Source organism: Cnephaeus nilssonii, assembly GCF_951640355.1.
Source record: "Cnephaeus nilssonii genome assembly, chromosome: 6".
Lineage (NCBI taxonomy): Eukaryota > Metazoa > Chordata > Mammalia > Chiroptera > Vespertilionidae > Cnephaeus > Cnephaeus nilssonii.
Genome location: NC_137077.1, coordinates 46,671,316 through 46,685,751, shown reverse-complemented (window position 1 = coordinate 46,685,751; position 14,436 = coordinate 46,671,316). Strand labels below are relative to the sequence as shown.

Genomic DNA, 14,436 nt, shown 5'->3' with positions numbered 1-14,436 from the left:
GGATTTACTTTCTGTGCCAACTCAGTCAAAAAACTTTTATGGATCACCTAGAATATTCAAGGAACTATAGAGGGGATCCAAAATTGTCTAAAGGAACTAGTAAGAGAGATGGAATAAACACTAATAAATAATAATATACAAGGAATAGTATCATAAACATCATGGGTAAGGTTAGAAATGTGCCCTGAGCATTCATAAGAGGAGAGATCATTTATATTTGAGGGTATGTATGGGAAAAGGGATCAAGGAAGGATTCATGAAAGGAGTAGCATTTGAGTTGGCTTTGTATGTGGGATTTTGACAGATGGAGATGTGGGGTGGGGAAAAGACAGCAAGGGCAGGGGCTTCAGTCATCTGAAAAGGGTAGAGGGATTTCTTTGTCTTTGAGAGAAGGAAATCCTCTTCACAAAGAGCTGAGAGGAACTCTTTCTGGAAACTAGAGCTAAAAACAGAGGACGCTTACAGTCAGCTCAGTAATAGAAGAATCGACACCGGGGCCTTTGGGTTTGGACCCTGCTTTCCATGACCCCTCCTTGCCGCTTCACTTGTTTTGAAGAAGGATTTTCACATAACTTTATTTATTCCAATTATTATGAGAAATGTGAAAGAAGGAAAACCAGGAGATTTGAGTACTAATGTCTGTTTGTGCTGCTCATTGATGGTTCAAATCTGGGCAGGTTACCTCTGTCCTCTGTACCCCAAGTTTGTCTCTTAAAATGAGGGTTTTAACCTAGGTGGTTTTTCAGAAATCTCTTCCTTCTTTGACAATCCAACATTCTAAAACTCCAATTTAATCTACCACATTTCTGAATTAGCTGAGTTATCTTCTAATTCCTGTCTTCTTCTTCCTGCTCTCCTAAGATGCCTAATATAGCTAATTATACTGCCCCCACCCCCTCTACCCGCTGGGGCTTTAGGCAATCTGACTTTACTTATCGCAGAGACTAGCAGCTTCCAAATGAGGCCCACATGGCCTACTTAGGGACCTATAGGGCTAGGCAGGGGTGGGGAGATCATCCCTCCTCTATACTTAATGAATACAAGTTCTCAGGAAATAACTTGATATTCATCATATCAAATTTTTGTATGAATGTAAATACAATGTGATGCATCTTCCAATGCATTGCATGCTATTCCCCTCCTAATTATGGGACAAAAAGCTTTCTCCCAAGTATACAGAATTTTAGGAGTAATCCCTGTGTATGGGTGTATGGTAAGGGCAGGATTGGATGTCCATTCCTCCCATTGAGCTCACACATCTACTTCTTACTTCTTACTCTGCCTCAGTTACAGGCTCAGGGAGCCATATGCTCTGGAAAATATAAGGGCCCAGCTCCATCAAGTGGTCAGAGCAGAAATGCAACTAAAATTGAGGCTGGCTCAGCCCCATAGCCTTGGCCCTCATCCTATAGAGAAGATTAGGAAATTTCACTTGTGGGTATACTATATATAAGGCCATAATCTTCAGAGGCCTTTGCAGAAAGAAACTGACAATACATTTATTTTCAGAGAGGATCTTACCCTGGGGTCAGAAGGTCAAGGACAGGGAGCTGGCATGGAGGTAGTCTGGACCGATGCAGAGATCTTGGCTTTTAGGTAGAAACAGGAGGGAAACTGCTATTGTTCTCTTCCTGAGAACTTTCTTGGGAGCTGAATGGGAGGTGGGATGGCAGCTGAGCATTTGCTCTGCTCTCTCCAACTCCTGCAGGCTGGGATGTCTTGAATAGGCAGGGAGCTGAAGTGGTCCAGGCTAAGGGGGGCTGTGAGGAGGCTCAGGGCAGGGGCTGTCACTGCGCATGCCATTCACAGAGCTCTATGTGAGGAGGACCCAGGACAGTGCCCCAAAATATGGATTCTTTTTCTCTCTTTCTATCCCAGTTTTTTCTCCCTGCTACTTTTCCTCTGATATCTATATTGTTGTGAATGCAAGAATTTTACTGAATAAAATTAAATATTCTTTTTAATATGTTTCTTCTCCCACTCCCCCTTCTCTTTCATTCATTCATTCCCCCCCCCCCCCACTTATCTAATGCTAAATGAACATCTATTAGATGACAGGATTATTCTAGACACTGAGGATACAGAAGCTATTAGATAGGGGCTTTGCTCTCAAGACTTACATGTCAGAGGATGATATTCACCTCCTCCCATTTTCTAGGATCATTTAAGAGAAAGAACTCCTCAGACGAACTTAGCCTTCATTCCTTAAATTGTCAACAAGTAGTTATTGAGGATTTGTTATTTGCTAGGTTTTATTATTATTTTTTTTAGGCTTTAGTTTAGATGTCAGTTGTTAAGAACAAAGACAGGAGGAGATGCACTTATTTTATTTCTTTCTTTCTGAGTTATTATGGAGCTGTAGATCTTGCCAGGAATTTTTTGGGAAGGGAACAAAGGAGAAGCTGGGTCTCACAGTTCCAAGACTGGACTCTCCCAGAATGCAGTGGGATATTTGCTAGTGGCCAGCTAGGTTGATTTACACTTTGTGCATAGACAAAAATAGAAGAGTGAGGAAGAGGCAGAAAGGGGAGGGGTGGAAAAGACAAGAAGTGAGAGGGAAAAGCGATCATTGTAGAAATGGCCAGTGAAGCGGTGAGCATTTTCCTGTGTGGTGACTGGGCCCCCTATGGATGGTGTCATCTGGTTTGTGGAAGTTTCCCAAACTCGCTTGACTGGGGAGGGCGCTGGGGTGAGAAAAACGCAGACTTCTGTTTTGGGAAAGAACGAATGCTGAGATCACTGAGTGGTGGCAGCTCTTTTGCCTCCTCTTCTCTCCCGTAACTTTTCCTCCGGGCGAGGCGGTGGGGCCTGGGTTAGGTCAGCCTGGGCTGCCTGGCCAGCATCCTCCTCAGAGCTGCCTTCACCTCCTGGTTCTTCAGACTGTAGATGAGGGGGTTGAGCAGAGGCGTCACCACACTGTACTGCATGGAGAGCACTTGCTCCAGGACTGAACCAGAGGCTGGAGTCATGTACCTGGAAGGCAAGTGCACAAAGGGATAAACTGAGCTCAGGACATTGGTCACGGTACTGTTGGCAGCCACAGTCTATCCCATCCCAGAGATTCTGCAGAGAGGGTCCTCAGGGCTGAGCCAACTGTCACTGGTGGCAGCACCTAGAAATGACTGTGTGGTCAGTGAGTGAGAAGTTAAGCATTTCTGCCTTCAAATGCCTTCAAACATGAGTGATCTTTTTTTTGTTAATCCTCACCTGAGGATATTTTTTCCATTGATTTCTGAGAGAAAGAGAGTAGAAAGAGGGAGGGAGGGAGGGAGGAAGGGAAAGAGGGAAGGGAGAAAGACAGAGAGGGGCGGGGGAGGGGGAGAAATAACCATCCATCGATTGCCGATTGCCGCCTGCAAGCGCCCTGACCAGGGCTGGGGATCAAACCTGTGACTTGACCAGGTGCATGCCCTTGACCGGGAATCGAACCCATGACCCTTCAGTGTGTGGGCTGATGCTCTAACCATTCAGCACACTAGCCAGGGCCAAATATGAGTGATCTTATGCAGGACATTACAGGAGCTGCCCTGGGCAAAAAAGTTCTGCAGCAGATCAAGTGCTGCAGGTTAGAGTAGAACTAATGATAATTCCATGCATTTCCATAGCATTCATACTCCCCAAAGCACCCTCCTTTAATAGCTGTGATGATAATGTGAGAAATTTTTTTCTTCTCTTCCTTATATATATATAACTATAGTAGGTCCTTGGGTTATGTCGGAGATCTGTTCCTACAGCGGGGCGCAATATAACGCGATTTTCGCCGTAAGTCGGAACCCACCTACATAAACACCTACATCACTCACATGGAGCACATACACAGCAGTAATGAAGTGAAACAGTAAAAAAAAAAAAAATTAAAAGAAAGAGAACAATTCCTGACCTTTACTTGTGGTAAATAAATAGTAAAAAACATAAAGCACATATGTACATATATCGAAATGTTGGAACTTTTTTTAAATTATAAATAAATGGGAGATGGTGACGTAACCACGAAATGACATACGTCGAGTCCGACGTAACCCGAGGACTGCCTGTACATGTTCTCACCCTGTGATCATTGTTTCTTGCAAAATTGTAAGCTTAATCCAATAAAACTGTCGTTGTTCCCAACATTCCCAGCTCTGGATCATAGCACATTATTTTTATAATGAGTAGGGGACAAACATTTGTCTTTTTAGGTGCATTTTCCTCTGGCATAGAAAAGACCAAGCTTGGTAAATAAAGTGGAGGATAAAAATGTGTTAAGCACAATATATAAGTTTAAAATAATAAGATTAAAATTTTGGCTGTATCTTGTTAAAGTGCCACTGGGAGTATTTCCCACAGAAGCATTACTTATTATTATTATTATTATTGTAATTACTATTATTATTTTTAGCAACAGTACCATCATCATTGAAATGTTCTTTGTGAGTTCTGGTATGCTTGGTTAAAAAAGATATTTGTTTTACTATGATTTTTCATCATCGACTTCATCTCTCCTGACGTTTCTGTGAGGCAGGTAGGAGAAATCTTATTGCCCTCTTACAGCACATGAGGATACCGAGACAGAGAGAGATGAGGAGATTTGCCCACAGGCTCAGGTGAGCTCTCCTAGACGATTCTTTATAATTTTTTCCCACCTCTGGTTTCTCTCCAAGTCACAGACAGGTGAGACGAGTACGGAGCCATCTGTGCAAACCCATCTGCATTTCACTAATAGAGAACTCAGGCCATACGTACTGTGCCTCCTATAAGTGAGGACTCATCAGCTGGAGCTGTTTATGTTTGAGAGGAGCATGGTAGGAAACAGCATGAGGCTTGAAGTCAGTGAGACTTGTTTTAAATTATGGCTCCATGACTAACTTGTTCTGGGGCCTTTGAGAAATTACCTGGTTACTCCTGCAACTTGGGTTCCGTATATAAAAATGGAGTTACCAATATTTTTCTTATAGTATGATACATGCCCAAATCAATCATGTAAAGCACCCGGTGTCTTGTAGGTGCCTAATAAATAGTTATAACATAAATAAGCTTTGGAGACATCACTTTCCAGCAGGAAAGAAAGATGGGATCTGTTTCAAGGATATGTTTTTACTTTTTGAATAAAAATCTACTAAAGACTCCTTGATTTCCCTTTGAGAACTCCCACATCATAGGTTAAAGTAATTAGGAACATGTTTAGTCCTTGAATAAGCTCATTTTTCAGAGTAGACCATTGAGGCCTCAAAAAGAAAATGGATTTTTCATAATTCATACAGTTTGTCCACAGCAGAGCCAGGACTAGAGCCCAGCCTTCTGAATTATATCACAATTATTATCCTGCTACTTTTGCAATGCTTGGTTCTACAGACCAAGGCCACTTGGAATATCCTACATTTATATTCAGGAGGTATAGTATGACATACCTGAAAACTCCTGAACCATAAAAGATGGTGACCACAAGAACATGAGAAGAGCAGGTGGAGAAGATCTTGCTCCGACCCAGGGCAGAGTTGATCCTCAGGGCTGTCATGATGATACGGGTGTAGGAACCCAGCAATAGGACAAGGGTGCCAAACCCCAGGACCCCCACGGTTGTCAGGATGGAGGCGATGCTAATGTAGGAGTCAGAACAGGCCAAAAGGAGCACTGAAGGAAGCTCGCAGACAAAACTGTGGATGAAGTTGGGGCCACAGAAGTTCTGTTGAGCCAGGAGAAGGGTGTTAACAAGGCCACTCCCCATTCCTACGGCCCAAGATGCTGCCACCAGGCCAGTACACACCTTCCTGTCCATAGCCACCATGTACAACAGTGGGTGGCACACAGCCTGGAACCGGTCATAGGCCATGACTGAAAGGAGGCAAGCTTCAGTGGCTCCAGAAAATATGACCAAGAAAATCTGGGTGAAACACCCAAGAAGGGATATAGTCTTCCACTTGGAAAGAAGGTTCTCGAGCAGTTTAGGCACAATGATTGAGGAATAGAAAGCATCCAGGAAGGAGAGGTGACTCAGGAAGAAGTACATGGGGGTGTGGAGGTGGGAATCAGCTCTGATCACCAGCAGCATCAGCAGGTTCTCTGTGAGGGTCAGGAGGTAAATCACCAGGAACAGTACAAAGAGTACTACCTGGATCTGCGGGTTGTTGGATAGTCCTAGGAGAACAAACTCGGTGACTGTGGTTATGTTGCCAATTTCCATGGAGCAGTCAAGTTCTCCTTTAGAGGGACAAGAACGGAAAAGAATGCTGAAACGGCTTACCAGTCCCAGGACATGCCTGGTGAAGAGGCATTGTGAGTGAAGCTTCTTGGCTGACACAGAACAGACCGTGCAGCAAAGGCAGCCCTGCCAAGTGAGATCTCATCAGCCCTTCCCAGCGTAAGGCAGTGACCTACTGGCCAAGGTGCGGAGGTGGGGAGGAGGAGTGTAGAGAATCAGACCTAGGAAGGGAAGAGAAGAGAACAGCGATGATCCAGACTGGAAAAGGAAAGGAAGGGAGTTGGGAACAGATGCCAGAGTACGGAGAAGTGCTGTTCTCCAGCTCCAAAAGGAACCGCGTTCGAACCCCAGGAGGGCTGGCTGGCTGGCGTAGTGAGTCAGTAATAAACGTTTGGCTGGCATCCAGCGGACAGACCGTGATGCACGTTTGAACGATTGCTACGGCGTTGGGACACCTGATGATGGCACAAGACCTCTCCTGCCACAATTTGTGAGTTAAAAAAACAACAGAATAGCCTCACTCAATAAAAAACAGTCTGGGGAAACGATGTGGCTTCTAAAGTCCATTTCAGCTTAGAAATCCTAACCACTGAGGAATGGTCTTCCTTGAGTATTTCTGGTACTAAGTAGAAACTCCTTCTCCCCTTCCGTGTCAACCCAAGCAGAAGTGGCACACAAAGGTGCTTCCTGGTTTCATGGAAGCCCAACAGGAAGGAATCCTCACAGTGGACATGAGGGCTGGGCACGTCACTTACTCCAAGGGCTTCCCATCCAGGGTTTCTGTGAAATTATAACGTCCACTGTTTGCACTGTAATCTCAGGATTTAACATGAGAGTCCACGCGTTGGTATCAGGAGATTTGGATAAAACCACGTCAAACTTGGACCATTTTCTCCACATCACTGGGATGGTAAAGCCAAAATAAAAAAGGAGAGACAAAACATAAAAGAACTCCTAGAACACCTGGTAAAATGTACAGTTATGGGATTTAGTCTAAATCAGAGGAAGGTAAACTGGTCACCCCTCCCTTCCTGAGAGATAACTCAGGAAGATGATAAATGAAGATTTGATTTCTGTTCATGAATTGTGCACTCACAGGTTCCCAGAGTGAATAGTTTTAGAAGAAGATGCATTTAATGAGATGGAGATTTGTCTTCACAGGCCAACAAGAGATGCTCTCAGTGGAGGATACCTGAATGGTATCTGTTCCAACACTGGAACAAAAGCCACCGACGTGGTTAGAGCGCTGCGGCTTTCCTGACCTTGTCCTTCTTTAGAAGATGCAGAGTGGAACTTCTGAGCAGGGTAAAATCCCTGTGGTCTTTCTCTCCAAAGGGAAGCCTTTTTGACTCTGCTGCCCAAATAACAATGGCCAGAGGGACTTGACCTAGAGAATCTGGGAGGTCCCTGGAGAGGCCTTTAAGCAGGAGGTCTGATCTGAGTCTGAATGAGTTCTCCAGGGCCGACTACTCCTCTCCTGTATCACTCTTGTTTCAGTGGGTTGCATCATATAACTGGGGCCCTAGGATGGCCAGTAATTTCTAAAGATAAGAATATAGTATTCTAAAAAAAAAAAGAATATAGTATTCTAAACTAAAAATGGAACTCCCATTTGACCCAGTGATCCCACTTCTAGGAATATATCCCAAGAAACTAGAAACACGAATCAGAAAGGATATATGCACCCCTATGTTCATAGCAGCACAATTCACCATAGCTAGGTTTGGAAACAGCCTAAGTGCCCATCAGCAGATGAGTGGATTAAAAAACTGTGATACATCTACACAATGGAATACTACGCTGTGGTAAAAAAAGGAGTTCTTACCATTTGCAACAACATGGATGGAGATGGAGAGCATTATGCTAAGTGAAATAAGCCAGGCAGAGAAAGATAAATATCATATGATCTCACTCATTTGTGGAATATAATGAACAACATAAACTGATGAACAAAAACAGATCCAGAGACAGAGAAACATCAATCAGAATGTCAAACCTTAGGGAAGGTAGGGGACGGTGGGGGTAAGGAGGAGAGATCAACCAAAGGACTTACATGCATGCATATAAGCCTAATCAATAGACACAGACAATAGGGGGTGGGAGGTAATGGGGGAATAAGGACACATATGTAACACCTTAATCAATAAAGAAATAAAAAAATAAAAGAAGAATATAGTATTCTAAGGCCTTTTAGTTCTAAAGGTTGAATTTCCCTCCCACCTTCTTTATCTGCCTCCCTCCCTTCCTCTCTTCTTCTCTCCCTTTTCCCTTCCCATTTTCTTATGTTTTAAATTTATATCTGTCATTATAAAAATAAGATAATGATAAAAGACAAAAGTGAAAAAAAGTTATTGAAGATACTTTAAACATGAAAAATATATTAAAGATACTTTAATGATAAAAGAAGAAAATAAAAATGTGTTTTTTATTTATTGCAATTCAAATAAAATCCAAATAGATTAAAAACTTTAAAACAAAATTTTTATTGTGGTAAAAACTTTTTATTATGGACAAATTTAAATATATACAGAAGTAGAAAGTATATGTAAGTGATGTGTATTTTCTAGATATCACATTTTCATCCAATTATGCATGTAAGTCACCAAAGGTTACTTTCCTCTCCAGAATTTATCTGCAACATCAACAGTCAGGGAGTTGATTAAATATAACTGGAGTATCACTTTGACTATTTTAAAGGTTTGGCTGATTACTTGTTCTCTTTTCAAAGACTATAACTCTGCAGATCCTTTGCTTGGAAACTTAGCCATTCAGTATTTGACCAACCTTTATATATTACAATATGATTGCCATTGTAGCAATAATTAGTACCTCTATCACTTATATAATTATCATTTTTAGTGGTTATGTCCATGTAAAAATTGTCCAAACAAATTGAGAATTTTTTTAGTCTATTTGAGCCAAATTGACAATAATTGCCAGGGAGTGAAATCTCAAAGGATTGAGAAAAATGCGTTGGAGAATGGCAGTTTTGCAGCTTTATACATTAGAATAAAAAGAGGTGATGTAAGGCGGGTTACATGAAATCCATAAGGGGGCAGGAGCAAGCAAAGCAGAGACTGAATAAGAAGCAAAATGGAGGGACATACTTCTTTTACATTGGTGGGTACAGGATAGTTAATAATTATCATGCACCACACAGAGTTGTTATGGAGGGAACAAGATGACAGTGAGGGTTCTGGGGTCTACCCCTCTGGTGCCTGTGGTTGTGCCTTGAGGGGTCTGGAAAAGATTATGCTGACATTTCAAAGGTATGTTATCTCAGATGCAAAAAGACAACAGATGGCTCGCTTGAGGCAAAGATTGACCTTTGTCAAGAAAGCCACAGGCCTCTGATGTTTCTTTTTATTATTTATGAGATGTAGCATTTTTATCCTTTTATGGTCAACCTTTCTGTACCTGATGTTTAAGGTAAAATTCTTTTAAGTAGCAAGATAATCTTTTAGTCAGAGTACTTAGGCTATTTACATTTAATATAATTACTGATGTAGTTGGATTTAACTTTCCATCTCACCATTTGTTCTCTATTTGTCACACCTGCTATAAATTTCTTTTTCTCTTTCTTGTCTTCTTTTGGATTAACCATTTAAAAAAAATCACTCCATTCTTTCCTTTCTATTAGGAGACAGTCTTTTACTCCTGTTTTAGTTGTTGCCATGGATATTACCACACTGATCCTATAAATTAGAACTTTTACTCTTTCCTGGGCAATATAAGGATTTTAGCATAGTTTTAATGTTTGTTTGTTTTTTTACCTCCTCCAATGTTTTGTGCTGTTATTGTCATGCATTTTGATTATATGTGTGTGCATACATGTATACATATGTATGTATGTGTATAATTCCTCAAGACATTAAGTTACTATACAGATCAATATTAATTTGAATTTCCCCACATTTCAAATTTTCAGGTGCTCCTAATTCTTTCCTCTTTCAATGTTTCCATTTAGGAACATTTTTTCTCTCTATATCAAGAAATCCTTTCAGTATTTCTGTTATGCAAGTATGCTGGTGCCAAATGTCTTAAGCTGTTGTTTGTCTGAGAATATTTCCCTTTCATTTCTTTTTTGAAAAGGCAGAATTTTTTAAAATTTTATTTATTGATTTTGAGAGACAGATGGATAGATACTGATTTGTTGTTCCACTTATGTATGCATTCATTAGAGGCCCAGTGCACCAAATTATTGCACAGGTAGGGTCCCTAGTGGCTGCCAGCTGCCAGCCGGGGCCTTCCTTTGTTCCATACCGCCCCCTGGTGGTCAGCGCACATCATAGCAAGCGATGGAACTCCCGGTAAAACTCCCGAGGGGACACTTTGCATATTAGGCTTTTATATATAGATTGGTTAATTCTTGTATGTGCCCTGACCAGGGTTCAAACCCACAACCTTGGTGTATCAGGATGGTGCTCTAACCAACTGAGCTACCAGGCTAGGGCCCAAAAGGCAGAATTTTAATAGCTTTTTATTAACAGGTTAAGTCATGGAGTTACAAAGTAATTAGAAATTTTTGGAAAGGGTATTATTGTTTTTTTTAAAAAAAGCACATTCTATACATAAATAATATCTAGTGTTTGTTAATTAAGCTTGTGTGTAGCATGGAAAACCTCTAAAAAAGGGGGGGGGGATTCAAAATCAGGCTGAGGTGGAGACATTGGCAATACTTAGAGTTGTCAGCCATACTCCAGACAGGAAAACCAAATAGGATTTTTGTGGGGGTGGGGTTGGTGTTACTCTACCTGAAATACTGTGTGATTACTCAACACAATAGATCTTCAAAGGAAATGAAAAATTAACATGATAAGGAGGTTCCTGCATTATTTGGACTATATGTCATAATTATGTTTAGCAAATTCAGATAGTCTTAACACAAACAATTTCCATCAGTTATGAAGATAATTAACCATATGGCCTTTTTTTTTCTTCTGGATAACAATACAGAACTGATGAGCTATAAAAGATTGTTTTATGTCATAAGAGTGCTAGTTTTTTTTCATTTATGTTTATAAGCATTCACTGCTTGAGTCAATGTTAGGCTTGGTAATTAAAAACAATTTTATCACAGCAAAATGTACTTATTTCATTCTAAAGGAATAAAATGCGTGAAGAGAAACAGCTTTTATTTTTGTTTGCAACTCATAAAATTGAGTTATTTTGCTGATGTGAAATGACAATAATTCATTTTAGGACCCTATCATCTTCTGAAAAAGCCACACACCCACTTCTTAAATGTGTCAAAGTTATAGCACGTCCCACCCAGACTAGGACAGAGCAAAATAATGCAAGCAACTGACTGCTTATCTCAAACAAAAGATAACTAAAGTGTTGGGATCAAACCATGGAGAAGGGAGCATAGCCAGATGAAAGGAGGCTTTTTATTTAAAGACAAAATTCCTCAACTGACCCTCTGGCATAGGCAGTTTCTAACCTTCACACTCATCAACCTGTGTATGATGATCTCCTAACTTTAAGTTTTTCTTCTTCAAGGGCTGATTTGGATTGACTTGTTGAGAATGACGTCCATATGAAAAAGAGATGTCTGTGGTTACATGTAAAACTATGTGATAGGTTTGCAGAAGTTACAGATGAAGACAGTAGTTGAGATGTCAGCTATGATCCATCAATTTGAAGGTCAAGCTAGCTTTATTGTTTACCCTGAAGTCTTTCTCAACGGCATTGACACAGGCAGCTGTTCTCAGGTACAATCCTAGGTTATACCTTATGGCTGTGCGATTGATTTGCCTGGCAGAAAACTCCATAGCGTAAGCTAAGCCAGATGCACAATGTTTCTCTTGGATGCACTTGGTAATATTTTGGAATCCTGCTGTGGGTACAATGGGAATAGTTCCATAGCGCTTTCCAAATTTCCTTTCTAAACTCTTTTGAACATACATGAGCAAGTGGTAGTTAGAATCTTTCGTATTTGAAGGTCAAACAGCCATAGCAGACATGATTTATATTCTTCAGCCACTCAAAGTAAGATACTGTCACTCCTTCAGCATTCAAGTAGAGATCAGGAATAACCATAATGTTCCTTTCCAGAAAAATCTTAACGGCTTCTGGAGTTGTTGGTCCATTGGTGGCTTTGGCAATGATCTTGGCTTGGACTCTGGATGCACTGGATTCAGTCAACTGCTTCTCATTGGCAGCAGGGATCAGTATGCCTGCTTCCAAGATGTTTCCTTTGTAGAGCTTTGCCTTGAGAAAGCCCAGGATCTATCAGTGTTGCAACTTGAAGTCTTCTAGTTTTTTTTTTTTTTTTTTTTTTTTAGGTCAATGCCATCTAAATTCCCTGTGTTCCCCGATTCACAAACACCAACATATTTAGCACCAATACAATGCAAATATCTCAGAGTGCAGCCCACATTGCTAAATTCCTGAATAACAAATGTTTTCTCTCCAAACCCGGAAGCCATTCCTAAAATGCTTATGTAAGAAGCTTCACTGAGGAAGTTTCCAATCCCTTGGAAACGGCCAATGGTGGAGCTACAACTGTGGATAATGCGTTGACTGCTGGGTTTACCAGTAATGCGGACACGTGCATTCACATCAAAGTGCCCTAGGGTGCTGACAGAGGTGTCAGCAACCCCGGGCAGCTCCCGCTCACCTGGGGAAGTCGCATCAATGCCAAGACCAGTAAAGCCCCTTTTTTTGCAAGTTCCATGTGGACCCTCCTTGTGATCCTTTCCAGTTCATTATCATAGTTCTTGGGATTGATCTGAACTCCAGCTTTAGCACCCCTGACGGGCACATCAGCCACAGCGCATTTACACGTCATCAGAGAAGTCAGGCTTTTACTTCATCTACACGCACATCTTTGCTGTAAGAGACAAACCCCTCGCAGGGCGTGCAGTGCTGGCTGCGCTGGGCTCCCGCGCCCTGGATGACCGCCCAGGAGCCCTTGTTGAGCTGGATGGGGAAGGGCAGGTTCAGCACGTGGTCTCCATGCACCAGGTCCTGCTTGTGCTCCTCGCTCTCCTGGGTCTTGACGTGTCCCGTCAGCTTGTCCTCCAGGACGCTGGCGCCGGGGTGGGAGAAGCCCTCCACCTTCCTGAGGTTTGGGCCACCCTCGCGGTCCGCTGCGGCCTTGCTGTACGTAGCGTCGCCCCGCGGGCTGTGGGACGGCGGCCGCAGGGGCGGGGCGGCAGCGGCGTTTCCCCAGGCGGCCGCGTGGGGGCGCCGCGCGGGAGGCGCGCTCGCGGTCTGGGAGGCCCCGGGCCCTTGGCTGCCCTCTTCCCTCGGCCGCTGGCCGCTTGGCCGCCTGACCCGGAGGAGCGGAGGAGCCGGTGCGGCCCTGGGACCCTGCGGCCCTGGGAATGCGGGCGGGCCGGCCCCCAGCGGCGCCGCCCCTCGGCCCAGCCCACCTGCCCTGTGGGGGCTGGCCGAGGAGCTCTCCCTTCATTTTTGAGGTACTTTTTCTTCCAATTTAAGGTACATTTTGAGGTATAGAATTCTAGTTTGCCTTTATTTTCTTTCATGACTTTCAAATACCAACCCGTTGTCTTAAGGCTTCTTTCTGTTGGGAAACCAGTTTTCAGTCTAATGGTTGTTCCTTCGACGGCAGGCTCACCCCCGACTTATTTCCCAGGTAAACAGTACAAATGGAGGCCCTTTCTTGTCCCATCATTGGGTTGGTTCTTCATGAACTCAGAAGGTCTTTGCTTAAAAGAATTCATCCCGCCGAGACCGGTTTGGCTCAGTGGGTAGAGCGTCGGCCTGCGGACTCAGGGGTCCCAGGTTCGGTTCCGGTCAAGGGCATGTACCTTGGTTGCGGGCACATCCCCAGTGGGGAGTGTGCAGGAGGCAGCTGATCGATGTTTCTAACTCTCTATCCCTCTCCCTTCCTCTCTGTAAAAAAATCAATAAAATATATTAAAAAAAAAAAAAAGGAATTCATCCCACATCCATGCGGGCTCCTCAGGCCTGGGTCTGATTGACGGAGCGTGCTGGCTGTGGGTGGTGTATCAGCTGGATTCTGCAGGACTGGCACCCTGTGAAGAATGTCCGACAACAGGAAGCCCTAAAACACAAATCCAGACCGAGAGCACATTTGCCTGTGTCTAAAGGTGGTACTGTTTAAAGGTGTCCAGGTAAAAACGTCCAAACCTGTAGAGAATTTTTAGTATGAGTTTATCTGAGCCAAACTGATAACAATTGTTGGGAAGCAAAATCTCAATGGATTGAGAAAATGCTCTGGAGAATGGAAGTTTTGCACTTTATTTTATAATCAAAGGGGAAGATAT

General features: G+C 42.8%; 1 protein-coding gene and 1 pseudogene across 2 annotated transcripts; both read right to left on the bottom strand.

Moving 5' to 3' along the window:
• Positions 1-2,813: 2,813 nt before the first annotated feature.
• OR5BS1 (olfactory receptor family 5 subfamily BS member 1) lies at positions 2,814-6,160 on the bottom strand (the record flags this gene model as incomplete). The annotated part of the gene is made up of 2 exons (XM_079775429.1): positions 2,814-2,973; positions 5,388-6,160. 2 exons carry the CDS (start codon positions 6,158-6,160, stop codon positions 2,814-2,816), a joined length of 933 nt encoding a protein of 310 aa, XP_079631555.1.
• Positions 6,161-11,799: 5,639 nt separating this feature from the next.
• LOC307101034 (glutamate dehydrogenase 1, mitochondrial-like) lies at positions 11,800-13,087 on the bottom strand (annotated as a pseudogene). Its single transcript has one exon. The product of its transcript is annotated as a glutamate dehydrogenase 1, mitochondrial-like (transcript).
• Positions 13,088-14,436: the final 1,349 nt, after the last annotated feature.